This window comes from Urocitellus parryii, chromosome 6 (assembly GCF_045843805.1).
Source record: "Urocitellus parryii isolate mUroPar1 chromosome 6, mUroPar1.hap1, whole genome shotgun sequence".
Taxonomy (NCBI): Eukaryota; Metazoa; Chordata; class Mammalia; order Rodentia; family Sciuridae; genus Urocitellus; species Urocitellus parryii.
Genome location: NC_135536.1, coordinates 81,100,025 through 81,123,218, shown reverse-complemented (window position 1 = coordinate 81,123,218; position 23,194 = coordinate 81,100,025). Strand labels below are relative to the sequence as shown.

The following is a 23,194-nucleotide window of genomic DNA, read 5'->3' as shown; positions in this document are numbered from 1 at the left end:
ATTGAGATCCACTACTAAACCCTTTCAATTTCAAAGTTGGGAGAGAACTTAGAAAATAGAGAAAAAGAGAACTAAATAGGTTAAGTAACATTATCAAAGTTATACAAAGAGAGGAGAATAATATGAGTGGCCTGACTTCCAACTGACTGCCTTCACTCTAAAATACGTCTAAATATTATATTTTAAAAAAACTCAGTTTGAATCTAAACAATGTTAAAGGAGCAAGAAATTACTTGGATATTTTTCAGTGAATACTGACATTTCTGGGAGTCTTTCTCAACCTCTTCTCCATCCCTAAACTGTCCTGTCATTCACTGAACACTGCACTACAGTTACAGGCAATAACTGAAATTTTTCTTTCAAGTCGTCTTTTTATAACTACCAGTGGTAGTCTCTCCCTCATCCTCCTCTCATTAAAAATAAAAATTACCAACCTTTTCTTCAACAAAACAGAAAATGAGCTCTTTCAAATCATTTTATTTTTAATAACGTGGCAATAATTCAAAATATGAAAAACGTGTTCCCTTTAAAGAGGATGCCACCATGATGGCCTCATACAAGCATGATCAAAGGCAATCGGAGAAAACTGGATTCCAAAGGGCATGGGTGGTTGGGTTACAGATTCTTCGAAGCAGGCGACAGACGAAACATGAAATTTAAGGGACCCTCAGAGAACAGGGCGCGGTTGCTGAGTCATGAGCACCTTGAACCGTTTCTTGATGGTGATTCGGTGTCGCGAGTATTTGTCGTCCGGGGAGAACCGAGCAGGATGGGCTGAGCAGGTCTGTTGTCCCATAGGGTCAAATTTCTGCTCGAGGAAAAAGGAAAATGATCTCAATACAAGAGTGATGAAGTAAGCCTGGGGATACAGCTCAGTTGACAGAGTGCTTGCCTTGCATGCACAAGGCCCTGGGTTCAATCCCAGCACACACACAAAAGAGTGATGGGACTTGGAGAGAGCAGCACCGAGACACGACGGTCAGATGGAGAAGCTGCGCACTGCGTTTCTACCCGCCTCGGTGCCAGACTTTCTGGTACCCCGCACCCAGACAGGCAGCTCGGAGGCTGGCCTCAACCGCTCTTCCCACTTACGAAAAATGTTTCTCGTCATGCCCACTTACAACGTTTCCTCTTCTTACCTTCAGTGTGTAGACTCGATCTCCTTGCTCATTGAGATAATACTGGAGAAACATGACCACGTTTAAACCTGAGGCTCCAAGTCGGTCTGCAACACGTGTCTGTCAATTTCCTTCCTGTGTCGCCGGAAGACTGCACCGAGGGATGCCGGGAAATGTAGTCCATTTTTTTGCCTTATATTCAGCAGGCCAGAAGAGGGCACAATGGTGCAGCATTTGGCCTGTGACGCCAGTTGCAACCTTGCAGGCTTTCTAAGACCCATAAAGTGTGCCCACTGTGTGCCAGGTACTAGTAGTCGTTTGAGAGAAAGGTAGGGATGGATGTGAACTGAATATTGCTGTGTGCAGTCCTGTCTTTATCTAAAGATGCACACCCATTTCAGAGGCAGTGCCTTGCTAGTGTCTAGAGAAACAAGGGCTCTGGGATTCAGAATCCTTTTAACCCTAGGGAAGAAAAAAGATCCCACTTTTACATCCGGTTCCTCCGCTTCATTTCAAAGTATTGGCGGTAAAGAGTGCATGATGGGTATTCGATATTCTGCAAAGCGAAGAGAGCGTAGTAAAGTTATTTTATGAAGTTGGTGATGTTCTAGTAGTCGAACCAAGATTCAAACTCAGGCCTCTTTACCGCAAATTCAACGTTCTTATAGTGGTGAGTAATGAATTATAGTGTCCATTCTAGTAGTATATCAAACTTTTAAAAGAACGTAGAAATTCTTCTTATAGGATTCTAAAGAAATAAAAATTGGAACCAAGTTGTCATTTCAGAGATGATGGCAAAGACGTTGGGACATGTTGATTTTGTAACCAGAAAAAACTGAAAAAATATTACTATTATTATTATTATTATTATTATTATTATTTTGAGACAGGGTCTCACTAAATTGCCCAGGCTGACTTCAATTTTGAGATCCTCCTGCTTCAGTGTTCAGAGTCGCTGAGATTATAGGCTGTAGGCGAGCGCCACTGCACCGGTCTAAAGAATAGAGTTCGCATTTGCTTGTAGTTGCTTAAAATATCTTTGCAAAGATCCACAAGAAACAGAAGATATTGGTTTCCTTTGGGATAGAGAACTTGGTTTCAGGGGAAAGTAGTGGGCAGAAGACCTTGAGGTATATTCATTTTGCACAGTTGACTTTTGAACCATGCTAATGTGCTACCTATATAAAAACTGTAAATATAAAGCGAAACAAAGGAAATCGGGGTGCCGTGGTGCATGCATATAATTGCAACGACTTAGACAAGTTCCAGGACAGCGTTGGCAATTTAGCTAGCTATGTTCTTTAAAAAAAAAAAAAAAAGGTGGGGGAGAGGAGACAATTGGGAATGTAGTTCAGTGGTAAAGAGTCCCCCCCCCACACACCAAATTCAAACACCATGTTGAGGGGAGAGCAGTAATTTAACAAAAAGAAGTACTTTCTGGACTTGCAGTTTTAGTATACTTGGTTTTATTAAGGCTGTAGTGTCTGTGGACTGCAGACCTTATGGTAATGGGTTTTTGGGGAATACAGGGCAGCTTTCAAGAAAGTAATATGTTCACAGGAGTTGAAGGAACACCCTGAATCATTTGGGATGAGTCTAATTTTAAACAATTAGTTCCCTTGATCCTTTAATTTTCAGAGTGTGTGCTTTGAATTGGTTGAGGAACTATAGTCATCCTTGAATTAAGCCAAGGGCTTATGACAACCTGCTATTAATAGGAAATCAGTTACAGAACTGATGGTGGGATTGAAGGGCATAGAATTAGATATGTTGGTGAAGAATTGAAGTACACACAGTTGAAAGGTAAACTGCACTGTGTTTGGCATTTGAGAAGGTATATTTCAAATTGCCCTAAAGAGGTACACATCAATGTGTTGCCAATTCTAGTTTGGAGGAAGTTCTAATTTTTGCTACTTACTAGAACCCTTTGTGGAATATCTCCCTGCCCCCACTCCACCCCACAACTCCCTCCCCTTCCCCCACTGCAGAATACTTGAGTCCTAGATTCTAGTTCTATTTTGATCAAATCTTTGCCCTCCCTTCCTTGGATACCTGTGTATCTGTTGGTGCCAGTCACTCTCTGGGACCTGGACCTGTCTCATTCTGGAGGCTTCTAGACAGACACAGTTAGTGCCCAAACCTGGGAGATGGCTTCAGATGGAGGTAAGTTTCAGGTGGTGGGGGAGGATCCCTTCCATAGGCTAACATCCTTGGGGATTCAAATTTGCCCCTTCATCTGGGGACTAGCTCTTTAGGCTGATCTGGAGCTACATGAGATTCTAACACCTCCCCACCCCTGCTGCCACCAAAGGCTAGGGAAGAAGATTTTGCCATTAAGATTAGGGACTGAGGAAGGAAGAGGGCCTCCTTGGAGGTGAATCAAGGCTCCTCAGAGGAAACATTCTGAGTATAGGGAATGGATGGCAGTTAGTTAACAGCTTGATTCTCTGAAGAGGGACCACTTCAACATGTATCTGTATGGTGAGGGAAGAGCCATGTGCAGCAGCAGTGGCACAGAAAAGATCCAGGGAAAGGCCCAAGTTCCTGTATCTTCTTTAGGCTACTGGAGCCCAATCTAGAATCTTACCTTGAGAGAATAGAGCTAGGGTTTCTCTTTATGTCATGACGGGAAGTAGGATGATAGGTGTGTGTGTATGTGGGTGGGTGTGGGGGCAGAAGTGATTAGGGCAGGGAGAATTAGCTAAAAAACTGTTCAGAGGTGTTATCCATTGTAGGAGCACATACTCCTGAAATTGGGGCTGGAAGGTATATAACTGCCCCTGCTCAGAGCTTTACAATTCCTTCCATCCCGGGAGGTGGCTTCTCTTTCAGCTCAGGGTGTAGTCTTTATTGATTTGTCAGGGCCAGAGGAGGTGGGTCACTTCAGCCATGGTGAAAGCTGAGGCTTCCCTGAAATACTCTTGGTGTGTCTACCTCTGTGGAACTCAGGCCTTACACCTATTTCATCGTGGTTGGTACTTCATGGCAGGTCTTGGTCTCCTGTTGTATGGTTAAGATGAGTTTGAATATAAGTTTGCTCATATCCATTTCTACTTCCTGGTCAAGAAGCAGAAGTGGAGGGTTGTTGGTTTGTTGTTGAAGTATCCTTTGTAAGAAGGGGAGGAGAGGACTGGGGTTATGGCTCAGGAGTAGAGCGCTTGTCTAGCATGTGTGAGGCACTGGGTTTGATCCTCAGCACCACATAAAAATAAATAAATAAAGGTATTGTGTCCAACTACAACTAAAAAATAAATATTACAAAAAAGAAGGGGAGGAGAGTAACTTGAAATTAGGCTACTTATGTTCTATTATTATTATTATTAAAAGTTCCAGAAGGTATAGGTCACATTAACTCAGTACACATTTGTGTGCTTATCCCTGGTTTCCTTGACTGGAGTCCACATGGCTCCTCCTCTGCAGAACCTGTGTTCTGGACTTCAATTGTGCTCTCCTTAGCACAGACTCAATATCATGTTCCTGTTGTGCCCTAAGTTTCTGATATTAGGAGCTCTAAATAGAAGAACTACAGATAGTCTGCATCACCATATTTTAATGTGTCCAGCATATTACTTACAGCTCTAGATACTTCCTTCCCCCTACTGCCCTCCCTTCTCCATTTCCTGGTCCTTATCTAATCCTCTCTAGTTATCCCTGACTGTTATGTAACAAAATTTCTGGGAACCAAACATCAATCCACACATCTCCTTCTGGGAACTGCACTTCCACAGAGCAGCTGGGAGCAGGAGGTTTGAATGTCTTGTTTGGAGTTGGTGGGAATGGTGTATGCTGGGCAGGATGTGCTGTAGGGTCTGAACTTCATGACTCCTAGAGTCAGTGCTCCTCATCATAGATTGCATCTTTCTTCTGTTGCTTTAGATTAGGAAAGGAAGTGAAGGAGATTGTAAGGAGCATCAGGAAAAGGAAAAGGAGGAGAGGTTGGGCCAATAATCTTTTTGGAACCACCACCTTCTTAAGGGCTCTGTGGGAGGAGCCAGAAGTTTTCTTGGACTAGTTTCTTTACTGCACAGGTGTCAACTCAGATCCTTGTCTTAGTAAATAGCATATGGGGCTCACAGGGAAGGTCTGCCAGGAATGTTCCTAAAGAAGCTCTCAGAGGTGGTGATGGTTTGGGCTTGCCTTTTCCTGGCAGACAAGGGTCTGTGTGCCTTGTTGAAAGAAAGCAACGTCTCTAGTTCAGTAATTCTCAACTGGGAATAAGAACATCAAAATAATTTGGGGACTGAAATCCCAGCAACTTGGGAGACTAAGGCAGGAGGATCACAAGTTCAGGGCCAGCCTCAGCAACTTTATGGAGACCCAAGCAACTTAGTGAGACCCTGTCTCAAAATAAAAAAATAAAAAGGGCTGAGGATATGGCTCAGTTGTAAAGCACCTCTGGTTTCAATCCCTAGTACCCCCCCCAAAAAAAAATCACTTAGGGGACCAAGTGATTTTAGGAAGCAAGCTGCACAAATTCATCCATATCTTTTCCTTCACCTGTTGAGAATCAGTTCTCTGATTTTTTTTTTTTTTTTGTGGTGCTGGAATTTGAACCCAGAGTCTCATGCATGCTAGCATGCTAAGCAAGTGACACTATCGCTGAGCCACGTCACCAGCAGTGCTCTGATTCTTATTCTTTAGGGGTTCTCAGATGGCCTAACTTCTGGCCTCCTTTGTCCTACTTCATTCTCTCTTTTTCTTTGTCTCAACAGCATCTCCACTTCCGGGACCAGATGTGACTATGAAACCTGGTGCTGCCCTATCTCCTTTTACTGCGCTTCCCTTTCCCCCACCTACTCCTGGCCCACCAGACCAGCCACCCTGGGAGCCATCTCCACAGCCCTCCCTGACTTCTGCATTCTCTCCAGGCAATCCTCTGGTGCTCTCTGCTTTCCCCAGCCCGCTGTTGGTGACTGGAGAAGCCAGCTCTGGCCCCAGTGGGGCTGGGACTGCGACTGGGAAGGTCATTGTCAAAGTCAAGGCAGAAGGGGGACCAGCTGAGCCCTCTCAAACTCAGAACTTCATCCTTACTCAGACAACCCTCAGTTGGATTCCCTCAGGTGCTCCCTGTGGGGGCTCTGAGGGTCCTCCTGCCCAGTACATTACAGCTTCTAACATGAAGCCCATCCTGCCCACTGAAGCTGTTGGGGTGAGCCAGGAGGGTCCCCCAGGCCTTCCTCCTCAGGCTCCACCACCAGCTGCCCAACTGGCCCCTATTGTGCCTCCAGAAAAGGCTTGGCCAGGGCCTCAAGGGGCACTTGGGGAAGCAGGTTCTGCATCCACCCAGAAGCCCTCACTAGGTGACCTGGCCTATACTTCCAAGGGCGTTTATGAGAATTTCCGTCGCTGGCAGCGCTACAAGGCCTTGGCCCGGAGGCACGAATCCCAAAGTCCTGATGTAGAAGCTCTTTCCTGCTTTCTTATGTAAGTGAGGAAACCTGAGATGAATTATCCTAGGGCTTTTAAATAAGGAGGACTTTGGGATAAACATAGGGGATTAGGCTAGGGGTTAGGACATGAGAGTGAGGAGATGCTTGAGAAGTCAAAAAACAGTAATAATCAGCCTCTTTACCCTCTTCCCAGTTTACAACAAGCTTTCAGATGTCTTCTTTCATGTGTGTTCAGGCAAGCATTTTTATGGTAATCCTCAGCTTAGAGACATGTTTCTTGTCCAGAAAGCAAGGAGCAGTGGTTGATGCTTAGGTCTTTCTCTCCAAGTATCAGGGTCCTCTGGGTCTATCTCACTGCCCTTCAACATTGAGTTGTACTATACAAACCAGAGGGAATGAGGAGTGCTGGGCTCTGACTTATTCTTGTAGGGGGAGGAGGTCAATGCTCTGCCAAGCAAAGGACTCTTGTGTGTGCCATTCCCCCACTATACCATTATACTCAGAAGTCAAGTTGAGATAGGATGCGGAGTTTGCTAGGCTTCACAGATTTGTGATCCTGGGCAGGACATTTCACACCTTTGCCCCCAGTTTTCTCATCTAAAAAGGGGATAACTGTACCTACCTCAGAAGGTTGCTGAGAAAATGAAAAGTGCTTGGCAGAGTGCCTGGCATAGAGAGTGCAATATTTTTTTTTTCAGAGAGAATTTTTAATATTTATTTTTTAGTTTTTGGCGGACACAACATCTTTGTTTGTATGTGGTGCTGAGGATCGAACCCGGGCCGCACGCATGCCAGGCGAGCGTGCTACCGCGACGAGAGTGCATTATTAGATAGTAACTATTTTATTATTATTATAAAAAGGCAATCTAAAAGAGGAAAAGAGCTCACAAAAAACCAAAGTGTCCTTGCTTAAGAGTGAACATATGTTTGGCCAAGGAGCCTGGGGTCATAAGCTGTTTAGTTTATAAAGCAGTCATTAGTCATCTGGGGAATTTTTCCTCCTTCCCAACCACACTGGCTGTCTCTCTCAATTTGTGCAAACCACTATATAACACATACCCCATCTTACTTACTGGACTTTGAACAAACTTAGTTACTCTTCCAGTGCCATAATTCCTAAAAGAATCTCTCCTTTCAACCTGGAGTCCTAGATAAGCTAGTTTACTGATTTCCCTCTATTTCAAGTTCAGAGTTTTCTCTCGGAAGCTACCAGGCTGAATTTACAAATCTTGAGCCATTCTGGGTTTTCAAAGTTTGCTTGGGATCGGTTCACTTTTGGTCCTAGCCAACTTCTGCTGTCCATGTTCAGGGACCCTGGGAAGGTTCTCCTGCCAAGTGTAGTCCAGACACTCTACAACAGTCACCTGGGAAGCTGGTTAAATGCCCAGTTCTGGGATCATGGGGCGCTGCAATCCGTGTTAACAAGCTTCCTCAGGTGACTCCGGTACACAATAATGTTTGAGGACTCAAAGGAAAACTAGAGAGGTAAAGATGAAATCCTTACTTTAGTCTGGGCTCTCACTCTCTTCTGGATCAGAAAGGGTTCAAGAGCCTTCACAAAGTGAGGGTCTAATATTATATTGGAATGTCTGAAGTTGTCTGAAAAACCAATGAAGAAAGATACCAAACATCCTTTAGGTAGAGATTCATTTGGATTAGTGAATGTCTTTCAAAATGCAAGAGGCTCTGAACAGGGAGAGTTAAGCATACTTTATAGTGAGTATCATTCATTTAGAAACACAAGATATTTTCTTTGTAACGTTTAGTTGAAGATAGCACTGTGAGAATTAGGGGTAGTTTCCTTGGTTGATTCAAAAGGTGAGAAGAAGAAGAATCTATTTTATTTTGATTTACAAATCTCAGTGGGAAGAGAGGTGAATATAGGACTAGATGGGAGGTTGGAATTCTGGAAATCTCATCAGAAGTGGGACATGAGAGGGCCTGAGGGTCATGCTGGATTTGATGAGGGACAGGGGATATGGACTGAGGTGTGCAGGGGACCAACTTTTGGAATGCGACTGACCCAATGGGGGTTTTAGCCCAGTGCTTCGCTCTCTGGCCCGCCTGAAGCCTACCATGACACTGGAGGAGGGACTGCCGAGGGCTGTGCAGGAGTGGGAGCACACCAGCAACTTCGACAGGATGATCTTTTATGAGATGGCGGAAAAGTGAGTCTAAATTTCATTCTCTTGAGGGGACTGTGTGGCCGAGAGTGGTGGGGCAATGGAGAGTGCCTGTGTCTAGGTGTGGCAGAGATTATTAACAGGGGTGTCAGGAGGGGAGCATAGGCTAGGATAGAGTCCCATGGATCCTTGCTTCTCCCTCCACCTTGATTCTGTGGATTTTTCTATTCTACCTATGTTCTTTTGAAAGCATCATCCCCTCCCCCCAATTTCAGATCTTAGATTTACGGACATTCATATTGAAGGTCTTAGGATGGGACTGGAGCCCAATATGTGTAAAAATTTCATGCTCAAGGGACTTAGTAATGAGGAGGTGAACCCTACTGGGTAGGTTTTCTCAGCTGTCCAAGTAGCAAGTGGCTGTGATATAGGACTTTGGGACCACCTTTCTTTTGGAAATAGTGGCACAGAAAATCCTTTCCTCTTCATCCCAGGGAAGGACTAGTTCTGAAGAGTTTGGTTAGGGGAAGCCAGGGTGCTGGCTCTTACCATTTGTCTAGGACATCTTTGGTTAAAAAACAAACAACAACAAAAAAACTCTTAGCTGGGCTCAGTGGCACATTCCTGTAATCCCAGCAACCCGGGAGGCCGAGGCAGGAGGATCACATGTTCAAAGCCAGCCCCAGCAGATTAGCGAGGCACTTAGTAACTCAGTGAGACCTGGTCTCTAAATATTATATTAAAAAGGACTGGGGATATGGCTCAGTGGTTGAGCACCCCTGGGTTAAATCCTTGGTACCAAAACAAACAAAAAACCCCAAAACTTGCTGGGCATGTGGTGCATGCCTGTAGTCCCAGATATTTGGGAGGCTGAGGTGGGAGGATAATTTGAATCCAGGAGTTTGGGACCAGCTAGGCAACTAGCAAGACTCCATCTCAGAAAACAAAGCAAATGAAGCCTTTCTTCCAAGCTTAGCTTCTACCTTCTCTCCTGTCTCGACCCATATTTCCTAGATTTACCCTTCCAAGGCCTCAGTCCCAGCTTCAAGGTTCCTGGATCTCAGCATTGCTTCCTGATGGAACCTGCCTTGAATTGCAACCAGGGTCCTGATTCAGGAATTCTGCCATTTTCTAGGATTGTGGAATGGGTGGGGGAGGTAAGGCCTTAAAGAGGAGCCCACTTGTAAGGTCCCAGCAGGCTGTTGCATAGGCCCTATTTAATTCAACAAGCCTGTATTTAGTATTACTGTATAAAATCTGTGCAGCTGGGAGAAACGGATATAGAAAAAAAGTAAAGGCTATATTGTTCTGTCCTGGAGGTTATAAGCTCTAGTTCATTCACTTCCTTAACAAACTTCCTAAGTGAACACTGTAGGTAAAGGGATGATGTAGTAATCTTACAAGGTTACCCCAGAACCATTACTAGGGTGCCTGTGAGCAGCTTCTCCCTGGGTGACTTGACATAGGCAAGACTTTGCCTAAATGAGGGCACTTCCTTTCTTGGCCATGCTTGGTTGCTGCCTGGTGTCTGGATTCCTAATGGGCTGGGTTTCCTCCACACCACCCGTACCTTAGTCACCCTCTACAAAACAGGTTCATGGAATTTGAGGCAGAAGAGGAGCTGCAGATACAGAATGCACAACTGATGAATGGTGCCCAGGGACTGCCTCCTGCAGCCCCTTTGAAATCTGATCCTCCAGGGCCACCAGTCCCTGAGGTTTGCCAGCAGCCAGGTAAGGCTGCCCAATGCCAATAGTAGAAATGAGCCCAAGGCTTGAAGGGAGGCATACAGAAATCAGCTATGGATTAGGGAAGGCACGGCCTTTGCTCCTGCCACTCTTTCCAGGAAGTGCATTTTATATCCCAAACAGAATGCCCCCTCAGGAAGCTGGGTTTCAGATTGCCCTTGTCCTGAATTAGGTATTGATCTCAGTCACATAAACTAATTATTCTCTCATCTAGACTGCAGATGAACTCCATTGTACCTTATCTGCCTAAGAAATGGGGAAAGAGTTCCAATACTGTGACTCTCTCTCATAGCCTCCGGCTTTTAAATCTTCTCGCATGGTCTGTACTTTTTCAGCCTGGAATCATTTCAATGTACCCAGATTGCTGCCCTTACAAATAGAATTGGGAGGTAGAGGCCAAGGCTTCCTTGCCACTTCCCATTCCCCTAGTGCACAACCTGTACCACTTCCCACCCCTAGTGTACATTCCAAAGAAGGCAGCCTCCAAGGCACGGGCTCCCCGCCGGCGACAGCGCAAACCCCAAAGGCCTCCAGTTCCTGAGGCACCTAAGGAGATTCCACCAGAAGCTGTGAGAGAGTATATTGACATCATGGAAGGGCTGGAGGGGAGTCACTTGGCCACTGGGGAGTCGGATGGAAAAAAGGAGGAGCAACAGGAGGAAGAAGCAATGTATCCAGATCCAAGTCTCCTGGGCTACATTGATGAGCTGTGTTCTCAGGAGATCTTTGTCTCCAAGGTGGGCTGGGCTACTTTCTAGTAGGTCCTAGGGGTGGGCATGATGGGATACCAACCATCTGGGGTTCTGTCTAAGGCAGAAGGTAGGCTTTATTCTTTAACTGGTGGTAGTCATGGCCTTGTCTCTGGAGATCTTTGGCTCACAGGTTACTTCATCAAGGATTCACATCATTGTTCCTTCTATTCTCCAGGTGGAGGCCATTATTCACCCTCAATTTATGGCAGATCTGCTGTCTCCAGAACAGGAGAGAGATCCTTTAGCCTTAATGGAGGAGCTGGAACAAGAAGAAAGACTCACTCTTGCACAGGTAAACCTGGGAGGTAGGGAGTATTAGAACAAGATGTTTTCAAGATTTTTTCTTAGAACAGCTTCAGGATTGGGCTTTAGGTGCAGAATAGTTATAGGACTGTGGAAACACAGGAAATGAGAGAGTAAGGGGTCCAAGCATGAGAATAAGGCATGAGAAGGTAGGAAGAGCTGCAATTATGTCTTTGATACCATCACTTGAGCCATAAGCTTTTCTTCCCTGTTCTGCCCAAATACCGTCTCTACTGCCCACTCAGCCACCTCTTCTCACAACTATGTATAGAACTGGTATTTGTCCATTCTCTTTCAGCTGGTCCAGAAGCGACTCTCGGCCTTGGAACAGGAGGATGTGGAGACGCCTCCAAATTGCAGTGCAGTTCAGTTGGTCTCGAGCCATTCTGTTTCTGATAAGGATGAAGGTGGGGGTGGGAGGCCTCGGACCTCACCTGGGCCACAGGGGGGTACTGTTTGCCTTGGAAAAGCTGTTTCTTCAGGAAAGCAGGCAAGAGAAATGCATGGTGGGCAGCAGCGAGCTCTAGATGGTTTAAGGGGAATGCGCAGAGAGGGGAACACTCTGCCATCCTCGAGTAGCTGGGACCTGCAGGTAGAACTTGGGGCTTCACAGGGAACTCAGACACTCTTGGGTATGGAGAGAAAAGGGTCTAGGAAGGTCATAAACCAACTGTCACCACATCAGGAGGGCCATCTGGGAGGTGCTGGGTCCCCTGGGCACTGCTTGGCAGCTGACAGGACTTCAGAGGCTTTGCCCCTTTGCTGGCAGGAAGGCCCCCAGCCCAAGAAACCCCCTAGTTTGGATGTTGAGCTTGAAAAGCCAGCTCGTCCAGAAGGACAAGGGTTAGAAAAGCAGGATCTGGGGCTGCAGACAGTACAACAGATGGGGGAACTTGAAGTGCTTCCTCAAGGGAAAGAGCCTTCAGCAGCACTGCAGGAAGGCTCCTCAGGAACCATGTGCAGAGATGACAGAGGTCCTCCCATGGTTCAGAACTGTGATCAAAAACCTTCCCCTGGAGCAGCTGGGGACAGGGACAGGACCTCTCTTAGCCCAGGACTTTGGCTGAGCAGTGAGATGGATGCCGTAGGCTTGGAGTTGCCCTTACAAATTGAAGAAGTCATAGAGAGCTTCAAAGATGGGGAATGTATAACTGAGCATCAGGAACTGGGCTCCAGGAACAGCATTTCTCTGGGTTCTGGAGAAACCACGGTGCCTAGGGATGTGGGGAGCAGTGTGGTTCCCTGTGGAGAAACAGATGCCACAGCTGCCCTAGAAAAGAGAAACTACTGTAGCTTGTCAGTACCTCTGAGAGCCAATAGCCCAGTCTTGGGACCCAATAGAGAACAGGACAGTGATCTCTGGGCTGAAGGTTGTTCTCCACTGCTGGAAAGCAGAGTTGGTACCTCCACATTGGGGTCTTCCAAAGAAACTCTGCTGCCTGCATGTCAGGGCAATCCCATTATTCTAGGGACCCAGGATGCTTCCTCCTTCCCGGAGGGCAGCCAAGAGGCAGGGAGCAGAGGCAATCTCTTTTCTCCTCTGTTGGAAACCACAGAACATGAAAACATACTAGATGTTAGAGATAACTGTAGCCTCCAACTAGGGGTCAGCAAGGATACCTGTCCTACAAATTTTACTTCTGATGATCCTCAAGGAGTGGGCAGGGAAGACAAGGGTTTGTCTAAGCAGAACGACCTTGTTCCTTTACAAAGCAATCAAGACACCTTGACACTCAGGGCCTCCAAATCAACATCTCCTCACCAGGGCCTACAGAGCTCTTCCCCTAGATGGGGAACCAGGGATGCTTTAGTCCTGAGAGAAACCTCTCCTATGAATAAAACACACACCTCAGATGTGATAAAAGGAGGGGAAAAGGAGGAGGGGGAAGATGAGGAAGATGAGGGGCTCTCTAACTTTGCCTACCTCTTGGCCTCAAAACTCAGCCTGTCTCCGAGAGGGCCTCCCCTCAGTCCTTGCCAAGCCTCAGGAAGTCGGTCTATCCAAAGATCATCCTACCCCTCCACTGAGGAAAGAGGCCTTAGCCAAGCTCCATATCCTGTCAAGTCTGGAAAGCGGGCTGTAGTTGGAGGTCCAGCTGCTGCTGAAAAGAGACCCCAATCAGGAACTCAACTTGGGGTCCCTGGGGAGAAACCCCTGGCTCTGGGAGCTGTGCGACCCTCACAGCCTCGTAAAAGGCGGCGTGACAGTTTTGTCACAGGCAGAAGAAAGAAACGACGTCGTAGCCAGTAGGAAGCAGAGGGACCATCCTGACCCACCTGCCAGTCCCAGAGGTGGGTGCCCCAGAGTAGATTTCACTGCTGCTGCTGCTCACAGTGGAGAATCAGCCTCAGCCCAATGCTGTTATGTTCTGCAAGAGTGGTTGGTGAGGGAGGCGGGAGGTCAGATTGACCAGGTTGCAGGTGGTTCCATAGTTGGAAGAACCTTTGGAAGTTGTTGTATGGAATAAAATAAAGGTTTCTTTTGTTGGAGAATGCTCTCAATGTGCCCTTCTTCTACATGAACACCTTTGCTGCTAGATAGGGCAAGATGTTGTGAAAGTAGGTGGGGGTAGTTCTACAGTCTGGATCTAGGTACTTGACCGTGCCTCTCACCTTAACTTGGCTCCCTGCTTCCTTTTGGCAACAGATATTTAGGTTGTGATAGGGGCCCAAAACAAGAGTTTTCACATGATCAGATCACTTTATTCATTCCATCTACACAAGCCTGGACTTGGCATCAAGAGGGCTTTTCTGGATATTCTACTGTTACTTACCTTTCCTTTGCTTTTTTATATATTAATCTCTAGGACAGAGATCTAATTTCTTAAATCTAATTAGTTTTCCTTATTTGTTTCTAGGGGCCTTCTTTTCTTCCTTGAAAGGATGCTGAACAGAAAGGACTCATGTGTCCTCAGCTCATCCTCTGGCAGGGAAACTGACCCACATGGTTGGTCTGCCCTGTAACTGGGAGGCTGCTTCCTTACTGACATAGCTCTCTGCTCCCACTATGGGTGATGGAATCAAGTCTCAGTAGGATTATTAAATATGGAATGGTAGTAAGCTATTTTAATCTTTAATGAGGACAGAACAAGAGGGAATGGGCTGAAAAGAGGTTCATGAACTAGTCTATTAAAATGTGCATATTTAGGAGGTGATAACATAAAGGGAGGGTATGAGATTTCTCTGTATAATTTCTGTACAGGAAAGAGCCCTGTCTGGGAGTGAGAATACTCCTCCAGCTATGGCTAAGAGGACTGACCTTTGGAACCTTCTGGGTCTTCCAATGGGCATCCTGTAACCATTCATCCTTTTCCTTCCCAACTAATGATGTCATCCATGTGACTGAGCTTCACTTTTTTTAAATAGATATATATTTATATTTATATATAAAATAGTTTCTTACAAAAAAACCCAACCAAACAAAAAATTAAAATCAACTTAAAAAAACAACAACAACCAAAATCAAACAGGAGCAGAGATGGGGTTGAGGCATAGGGTAGGTCCCTGGCGCTGCCCTGAGTCTGCGGGGCTGGATTTGAGCTGAGGAAGAAGGGGTGGGTGACTGAGGCTCTCAGTCATCCTTCTGCTTGGGTGCTTGCATGGTCCCATTGGCCAGAGCAGTGGGGCTGCCTGGGGAGATGGCATTTGGTATTTGGGAGGTGCCTCGAGGGGTGTGTGGGGGGCGCAAGTAGGTGCTGAAGAGCTTCCCATAGAGTGGGTCATGGAGGGAGAAGTTCTGGAACTGACCTGGACAAACAAGAGATGGAAAAAAGTCAAGACCCAAGAATGAGAAGACGCCCCTGTAATCTACTCAGAACCAAGAGGTCCCGCCCCTCTTATCTCTGTTTAACTTCTCAAATCCAGGTTTTTGTCTGCTCTTCCCTTTCAGCCCATTCTTCCCAGCCTCAGCTCTCAAGACAGAGGTTTTATCCTCCAAACCAGCCACTAACCCTTGTTCCCTCTGAACCCATGCTTTCTTCTCCAAGTCCCTGGTACTGATGGTGCCTGAGTGCCCGAGCAGGCCGAGAAGGCAGTGACTCACAGAGGGAGAGGCCCTGGCTGGGTGCCTCCTGGCACAGCTCAGCATGCAAAGTTGAGGCAGCAGGGCGAGGTGAACCCAGTAGCAGGTGCAGGATGGTGCTGAAACCGTCTCTGTACAGCAGGCGGCCAGGCCCCTCTGCCTGCTCTTCGGCAAAGAGCTTGGGAAAGAAAGGGATGCAAGTCAAGCTGTATCCCCAAGACACTGAATCATCTTGCCCCACAGGTCTGCCTGATACGCTCCTCCTCTTCAGAAAGCACTTTGCATAGTCCCCCTCTGACCTTTACAGATCTTTTTGCAGAACTGTAAACTTTATAGCTTTTGCCCTCTTGTGGTTCCTTGCTAGACCTCAACAGAGACACCAGGGCTCTGTAGCTTTCGGAAGTGTGGCATGTGGTAGGACACCAAGTGCCTACCATCTAGAAATTATTGAGAATTGTGCACAACACCAGCCTCCTGATATGGGATGAGCATAGCCACAAGTGCCCCTCACTTCCCAGGTACCTCAAAGGCTAGGCGAGTCAGCTCCTCCAGGTTCCTGCCCCCATCCAGAGCTGCTAGTGCAAGTGCCACATCTCGGAAATCCACCAAACCCTTGGCATCCTGCAAAGAGAAACCAGGGTGAAGCAGGGCACCCTCCCTCCTGCTCTCTGGATTGGGCTCCTCCCTTTCCTAAGCAGGCATGGTTGTGATGCCTGTGAGCTCTAAACTCTGCAGGATTCCTGAAAGATTAAGAAAGATTGTAACCTGAAGGAACTATCTCAAGTTACTTGGTGACAAAGATCTCACAAAGAGATCTCCTAGGAATGTTAGGGAATCCCTCAGGAATGCCAGAGTTACTTACCATCAAGTATCTGACATACCACGAAGGCACTCCTGGCCCCCAAGCTGGACAAACTGGTTCTCTCCTCTGACTCAGCGTATGTGAGAGAACTAGTCCCACAGATTGAAAGGGGACCACTGGCCTAATTTCTCACAAAAAAAAAAAACCCAAGCAGGATGCCTGCTATTCAAGCTGTATGGGAGAACCACATAGGAGCTCCTTTCAGGAACACACAGTGCTTCAATCTAAGGAATCTACAAACTTGATCACTCTGTCCCTTCAGAGAATGTTAAGAGCCATAGTCTGTGTCTTAAATAAAAAAAAGAGCTACTTGGGGCTACTGTTGTTCATAAACATTAATAATCTTTTAAAATTATAACTTGACAGGGAAACTTAGTTGTATACCAAGGAAATTCATGGTTTGCCAAGATTCTTTTTTTTTTTTTTTTAAAGAGTTTTTTTTTTTTTAATATTTATTTTATTTAGTTCTCGGCGGACACAACATCTTTGTTGGTATGTGGTGCTGAGGATCGAACCCGGGCCGCACGCATGCGAGGCGAGCGCGCTACCGCTTGAGCCACATCCCCAGCCCCTTGCCAAGATTCTTGAGACTATTCCAGAGTCTCATAGAGGAGTCACAGGCTATTAGAAAAAATCTGCCCCAGAATTGAAAATACTCCTGGATCTCAAATTCTCCACTGTCTAACCTATCAGTGGTGTGAAGATCCTCACTCAGTGCCCCATACAGTCATATGATGCCCCCATCTCTGCCAATCTCTAAAGTAGCTTCAGAAATTGATGGACCTCAGTTATGGTTTATTTTCCCACTTGTTCCTCCTGACAATAATTACAACACTGATCTTATGCAGGGCATAGTGACACATGCCTATAATCCCAGTCGGGAGGCTGAGGCACAAGAGAATTACAACTTTGAGGTCTACCTCAGCAACTTAGTGAGGCCTAAGTAATTTAGGGAGACCCTGTCTCAAACTAGAAAATAAAAAGTGCTGAGGGATATGGCTCAGTGGTTAACTGCCCCTGGGTTCAATCCTTAGTACCTATAACAAAACAAACCACTGCTCTTCCATGCACTGGATACTCACCAAAAAAAACAAAACAAAACAAAACAAAACAAACAAACAAAAAAAAAAACAAAAAAAAAAAACTTCCAATGGATCTCCGAAGATAATCATCTGTCAAAGGTGGTCAGAATACCCAATGGAGACTCTCAGCTGGGCATCCTACTGATATAGGCCAGTAGGATATCGCCTCTAATGCATGAGTATGTCAGCCTGGAGAGCAAGCCCTGGCCTCTGCCCTTTGCATTGTAGCTCCTTTACCTGCTGGAAGTAGCTGAAGGCACCAGCCACCGTCTGAGGGTCTGAAAGCTGTAGCTGTCTGGCAAACTCCTCCTGGCCAATCATTCGACTCCGGCTTGGCTCTGCCCCAGTGTCCACACAGCCAGGGGACAGCCTACAACAGAGTTGAAGGCAGAGCTGGATCCAGGATATACCTATATACCATGCAGTAGCACCCTGGCCCAGCTCCACACATTCTCCCAACATAGGTTTAGCTGCTGGATTTTTTTTTTCCTCCTCTGGCACAGGGAATTGAATCCAGGGAACTGACCCACTCCCTTGAAAGTCCTTATTTTCCTCACCTGTTAGTAGGTATCCTGTTTCTCCTCCCCCAGTTTCTATTAATCCTTTTACTTAAGAAGCTCCTTTAGCATCCCACTTTTTTTCTTAAGACTTTCCTTTCTCTCTCCTACTTCTCCCTTTTCTTTTTATTTTCTCTTTCTCTGTTTATGACAATGCTTGTACCTTCATCTTCAAGGTCACTTACCCTGCTTTCCGAAGCACCTTTCCCAGTTCCCAGAGCTGTGGCTCCAATGCCACCTTCAGCCGGCCCACCACAATCACAGGCAAGCTCCCTACAAACTCACATTCAGTGGCTGGAATGCCCAAGGCCCTATGGGATGAAGAGGGATGAGTGGAGAGGGAAAGAGGAAGCAGAAGAAATTCTGAGGGTTCATTATTAACTCTGGCCTACTGACCTAGGAGGGGTCAGGCTCCTTTATCTTTCCCCTTCTTAGCCTCAGCTATTCAATAGCCCTTCCCACTGCCAGGCCCCTAATCTTTGCCTCAAGACCTCCCCCATTCTCCCCCTCCCTGAGGTTCCTTTTTGCTGTGTATCTACTCCAGGAAATACTTTGTGGAACACTCACTGCGCCATGACCTTCTGGACATTGTTGGCGTAGAGGGTGGGGTCCTTGCTCTCCTCAAGGCTGGGCTGATACACAGGGAGGAACTAAAACAGACATGCACAATTCTTAGCAGGACCTCAAAAGGAGGGGTGACTATTCCTACTCTTTTCCCATGGCTTTAAAAGTCCATGATGCCCTTTCTCCCACTCCACCCACTGGGTTCATACCTCCACATCCACAATGCTGCAGGGCTGAGAGGCTGTGAGCCAGAGAACTTTGAGTCTAGGAGAAGAGAAAACACCATGTTCACATATCTCCAACTATGGGATTCTCCTACCTTGAGAAAGGGAAAGTTCTACACAAGGATATAAATAAGAATAAACCCCTAGCCACACAGTCAGCTGGGTCAATGTGCAGTTGAGAGACCATGAAAAGGTCCAGGAAGGTAGCTGGGAAAGACAGAAGAGTTTCAGGAGTGTGCCAGAGGAAGAACTGCGGGCAAGAGGAAGTTTGGGTAACAGAGGAAAAAGGCAAGAAGCAGGCTGGTGGTGGTGTCCTAGGGGACAACTAAGGAGGAAGATCACTTAGAAACATAGGAAAGTGAGGGGCTGTAATCACAGTAGGACTGATACAGGTGGGACAGGTGAAAGCACAGCCAGATGATACTGAAAGGTCAGAGGGAAACAGGGAAAAGGGTCTCTTATCCTCTAGCTCTCCCAGTCTTAGAATGAAAAGGGCCATTCACCTTGTCTTAAGAGTAGATGGCCCAGGAATACAGAACCGGCTCCCCACCCTCACCCCAGGAATACAACTCACACTCCAGGCCCCCTCCACGCCCAGCTGGTAGTGTCCTATGGGAGAAGTAGAGGTGGGAGCAGAACATTACTTTCTTTCCTAGAACCAGCCAATCTTCTTTGACTTGGCCCTAACTCTGCCTCCAGCCCCATCCCCAGATGCACCTCCCCACATGGCCCCAATGTTTTTCACTTATTCCCATTAGGGTGGATTCATGCTCCCCCTTCCACCCTTCCTTGGACTAAGACTCACCAGACTGTTGGGGTAGCGGATGAGGACAGGCTGCACAGGCACCCCTGCGATGAAAGCTCCTAAATCCCATTTCCACCCCCACCCCAGGGGCAGAGGTTAGTGCATGAGACAGCATGAGGCGTTGGGATCTGGGACCAGTTCCCAAATGAGACCTAGCCTTCTCCCTTCGTTTTCAGTTTTCTGACTCCTCAACTTGTCATCATTAGCTAAGCAGATCCCTGTCTCCCTTTTCCCCAACACTCCCCACCCTTCTGCTGTGCAGATTATTCCTCCCCCAAACTGGGGCTCATTTTCCCCACTGCCTTACCACCCACCATCATTTTATTCACCTGGCTTGAACTTAAGCAAAGCCTTCTTGTTAGAACAGGTGCCTTCGGGAAAGAATAGCACCTGGGGGAAAAAGAGCAGAATGAGGTGGGGAGGAAAGGAAAGACTCTTCAGGAGCACAGAGAAATGGAGGAGAGGGTCTCAAGACCCTTACCCACCTGGGGCCACTTGCCTCCTGAGGTGGCCCGCCTTCGGACCTCCTCCACCACTCTACGACGAGAAGCTGGGTCATGCCGGGAAACTAGGATGGCTTGATTGAATCGAAGAAGGGCTGAGGGTGGCAAAGGTATCAGGAGAAATCTTTTGGTCCCTTCCCCAGGGCAATAACACCTGCAGCCTCCATTTGTTCACAGTATGAGATGTTCCTTAGTTATCTCTTTGCCCTGGGCACAATTCCTTTATTGGACCTTGTCTTTTCAAAGAAGTGATCAGCACACCCTCCAACACATTCTCAATGCCTCAGCCTTCAGTGTCTAAGACACCCAGTGACAAATGATGTTGATTTACATTTCATTTGCCAGAAGTCAAAATCCCTCTCTACCAGAGCCCAGAGTTATCATGCCCCACCCTTCACTGTATTGCACTTTCTCACCTCCAATGACAGGCACCGAAAGGTTTTCAGCTCTGGACACAACCTTAGGCAGGTCACAAGGCAGCAGAACAATGGGGTCAAAGAAAGTGGAATGGGGGGCAGCGACAAGGACAGGGGCTTGGAGGCGAGAGGCCCTCTGGCCTCGAACCCGAATCCGGAGGAAGCCCAGTAGGAAAAACAGCAGGCGGCTCAGGCCCAGTACCCCGTTGTGGCACACAGTCCTGCCAGGGCAATGCTGGGTATCAGTGGGGGCAACAACTTGACCTTCACCCACTCCCTGGGGTTTGGGTACCCCTCCTTTCTTCCCTCAACTACTTTGGCCATGGGGCTGACATCTCTAGGCCCTCTGGGACACCTCAGGGCACATCACTTAGAGGTGAGGTCCTGGGTACCGGGTCTGGACTTGGCTGACTAATCTCACCTACCCAGGTTGAACAAAATAATTTCAGAAGCCTCCTTCTCCTTTTCCAAGAGGGGGCAGAATGGATAACAGGGAAGAGAAGTAGCCCCAGGGCTGATTCCCTACTTACTTCCTCCATCCTGTAATTGGCTCTTGAAGCTGCTCCTCAGTAAGACCTGCTACTTGAAGCCAAGCAAACGGCCAGAGGAGAAAGAGGACAATAAAGGCCAGAAGCACTCGGATGGGGGCCAGCAGTGCCCCCAGGAGGCAGAACTGCAGAGAGTGGGAGAGAATGTCATTTAGAGCTGGGAGATGGTTTCTTCATGGCATCCCCTCTCCCGGGAGGATGGACTCAGAAGCAAGCAGCCATCATCCTTTGCAGGTGACTGGCTGTGTGGGAACAGGAGAGGAGACTAGGTTCCCAGTGGGATGAAGATATCAGTGAGGACAAGAGGATCAAAAATTATTAGCACCAGGAGCCTCATTCTCTCTCTCTTGGTTCCCACTCCACCTATAAAGGTGAATGTCATAAAACACACCTAGCATTTGGAAAGGCTATTAAGAGAAATTAATGAGAAAAAAATGCATGTGAAAGTGCCCAGCACTGTGCTTGATGTAGGCTAAAGACAGGTCCTCCTCGCCCACATCCCTTTCCACAAATAGTTCTTATGTCAAACAGAAACCAGGTGCAGAGCTCTTTCCACTTTGAGCCTGGGATGCAGAGTGGACTGAGAGGTCCACTTTTCAGACCTCGGGTCAGTCTTTAGTACTACCCAAGAGCAAAATCTTTATTATTGGGGGAGGGGGGGAAGAAAAGGTTTAGCCCTACTCTGCCAGACAAGGGTTGCTAGGAGCCAAGAGCGATTCCAATAGGCTGCCCTGGGGAGACAGCAGGTAAACAAACCTAGCTAGTGAGTCTGCCTGGGGAGGTGATGACAGCAGAAACCTTGGACACTTCCTCCCGACACCAGCTCCCTGATCCCCCAGGCTGGTGCGGCCCTCTACTTCCTGTAGCCAACCCCCTTTCCAGCTTCCCTGCCCCCACCGAGAGGTGCTGCAGTGCGGGGGGGGGGGAGAGGGCAGAAAGAGGGGGTGTTGGAAGGGCACAGGGACGCAGTCTCTGGGCCCAGGTACGTGTTCTAAGTCAGAGCCCCAGGGAATCACTCAGCAACCCCGGCCCCCAGAGCCTCCAACTCCATCCTAGCTCGCCAGCCTCCGCAGGATGTAATCCGCATTCCCGAGTGTCCTCCATCTCTCCTACCCCTGGGTCCCCTGCAGTGCTCCATCCTCACCTACTCAATTCTTCCACACCTTCAAGCTTGTCTATCGCTCAAGCCCGCGTCCTAACCAGGGCTCCTCGCCCACCTCCGGCCACCCCCACGTGCACACCTCCCGGCTCCAGCTCCACAACCCTATCAGCCGGGTCCTTCTTGGATTCCCGTGCCCATCCTCTCCATGGCTCTACACTGCCCATTTTCGCATCTCCACATTTGCCCATCTCCGCGAGTCCTCCCGACGCCCCCTGCCCACACCTTACCTTAACCCTCTGGAGGCGCGAGAGATGTAACTCGTGCACGAAGGGGTTGGGGGGCGCTGGGGGTCCGGGGGTGGGATCCAGGGGGGCCCAATCCCCCGGACTTCCCTGGCTCATGGCGGGAGAAAGTGGGAGGGTGGGCCCCGGCCCCAGCCCCGGGCCCCACTCTGCAGAGGAGCGGCTGCTCCAGCAGCGGCGGTGGCGCTCTGGCCCGGCCCCGCCTGGTGCGGGCCGCCGGGGGCGGGGAGCAGGCGGCGCGGCCCGGCCCGCTCGCGTTGTCAGGGCGCCGGCCGAGGGGCGGGGCTTGCAGCGCCGGGCGCCTCCGCTGTTCCGCGGCTTCCGCAGCCCCTCCAGCCATTGCGCCGCCGCGGCGGGCTGTGAGGTGCGGGCTGACCCGGGCCTCGGCTTTCTGGCAGTTACTCCCTGAAGACCTGGTCGGCGTTCCCTCGCGCACTACCGGCACGGAGCGGGAGTGGGGCCGCGAGGTGGGCGCGCCGCTGAGAGCGACCTCGTCCCCGCCTGGGTACCGCGGTCACCCCAGGAGCGCGGGTTGGCGTGGCCCTGGGGCTGTTGGGAATGGAAAGGCGAGAGCGCAGGACGCCGTGGCCGGCAGGTCCAGGAAGGGGCGGACCCTCCTCGCCCTACCCGCTCTGTGGACTCCCTGGCCTCAGCTTCCTCTTCTCGGCGATGGACCACCTTCCCTTCCCGGTGGGGAGCCGCCATCGCGCGAGCACTTGCGCTCGCTCGCCCTCTGGTGGCCGTCCTGCGCCTCGCAGCTCTCGGCCTCCGCGT

At 48.4% G+C, this 23,194-nt stretch overlaps 3 protein-coding genes across 3 annotated transcripts; 1 reads left to right on the top strand and 2 right to left on the bottom strand.

Moving 5' to 3' along the window:
* Positions 1-462: 462 nt before the first annotated feature.
* Positions 463-1,250, bottom strand: Nop10 (NOP10 ribonucleoprotein). The gene is made up of 2 exons (XM_026392720.2): positions 1,140-1,250; positions 463-808 (listed from the first exon to the last, which is right to left on the bottom strand). The coding sequence occupies exons 1-2, from the start codon at positions 1,191-1,193 to the stop codon at positions 668-670; spliced, it is 195 nt and encodes a 64-aa protein (XP_026248505.1). The 5' UTR covers positions 1,194-1,250; the 3' UTR covers positions 463-667.
* A 2,000-nt stretch (positions 1,251-3,250) lies between these two features.
* Positions 3,251-13,685, top strand: Nutm1 (NUT midline carcinoma family member 1). The gene is made up of 7 exons (XM_026392996.2): positions 3,251-3,281; positions 5,831-6,542; positions 8,548-8,676; positions 10,225-10,364; positions 10,839-11,116; positions 11,307-11,423; positions 11,733-13,685. Exons 1-7 carry the CDS (start codon positions 3,266-3,268, stop codon positions 13,683-13,685), a joined length of 3,345 nt encoding a protein of 1,114 aa, XP_026248781.1. The 5' UTR covers positions 3,251-3,265.
* A 1,167-nt stretch (positions 13,686-14,852) lies between these two features.
* Positions 14,853-22,596, bottom strand: Lpcat4 (lysophosphatidylcholine acyltransferase 4). Its single transcript, XM_026391538.2, has 14 exons — positions 22,406-22,596; positions 20,999-21,141; positions 20,469-20,689; positions 20,035-20,147; positions 19,879-19,939; positions 19,550-19,608; positions 19,319-19,353; positions 18,730-18,784; positions 18,524-18,606; positions 18,142-18,267; positions 17,637-17,769; positions 15,978-16,076; positions 15,477-15,633; positions 14,853-15,181 (listed from the first exon to the last, which is right to left on the bottom strand). The coding sequence occupies exons 1-14, from the start codon at positions 22,517-22,519 to the stop codon at positions 15,006-15,008; spliced, it is 1,575 nt and encodes a 524-aa protein (XP_026247323.1). The 5' UTR covers positions 22,520-22,596; the 3' UTR covers positions 14,853-15,005.
* Between the last annotated feature and the right edge of the window lie 598 nt (positions 22,597-23,194).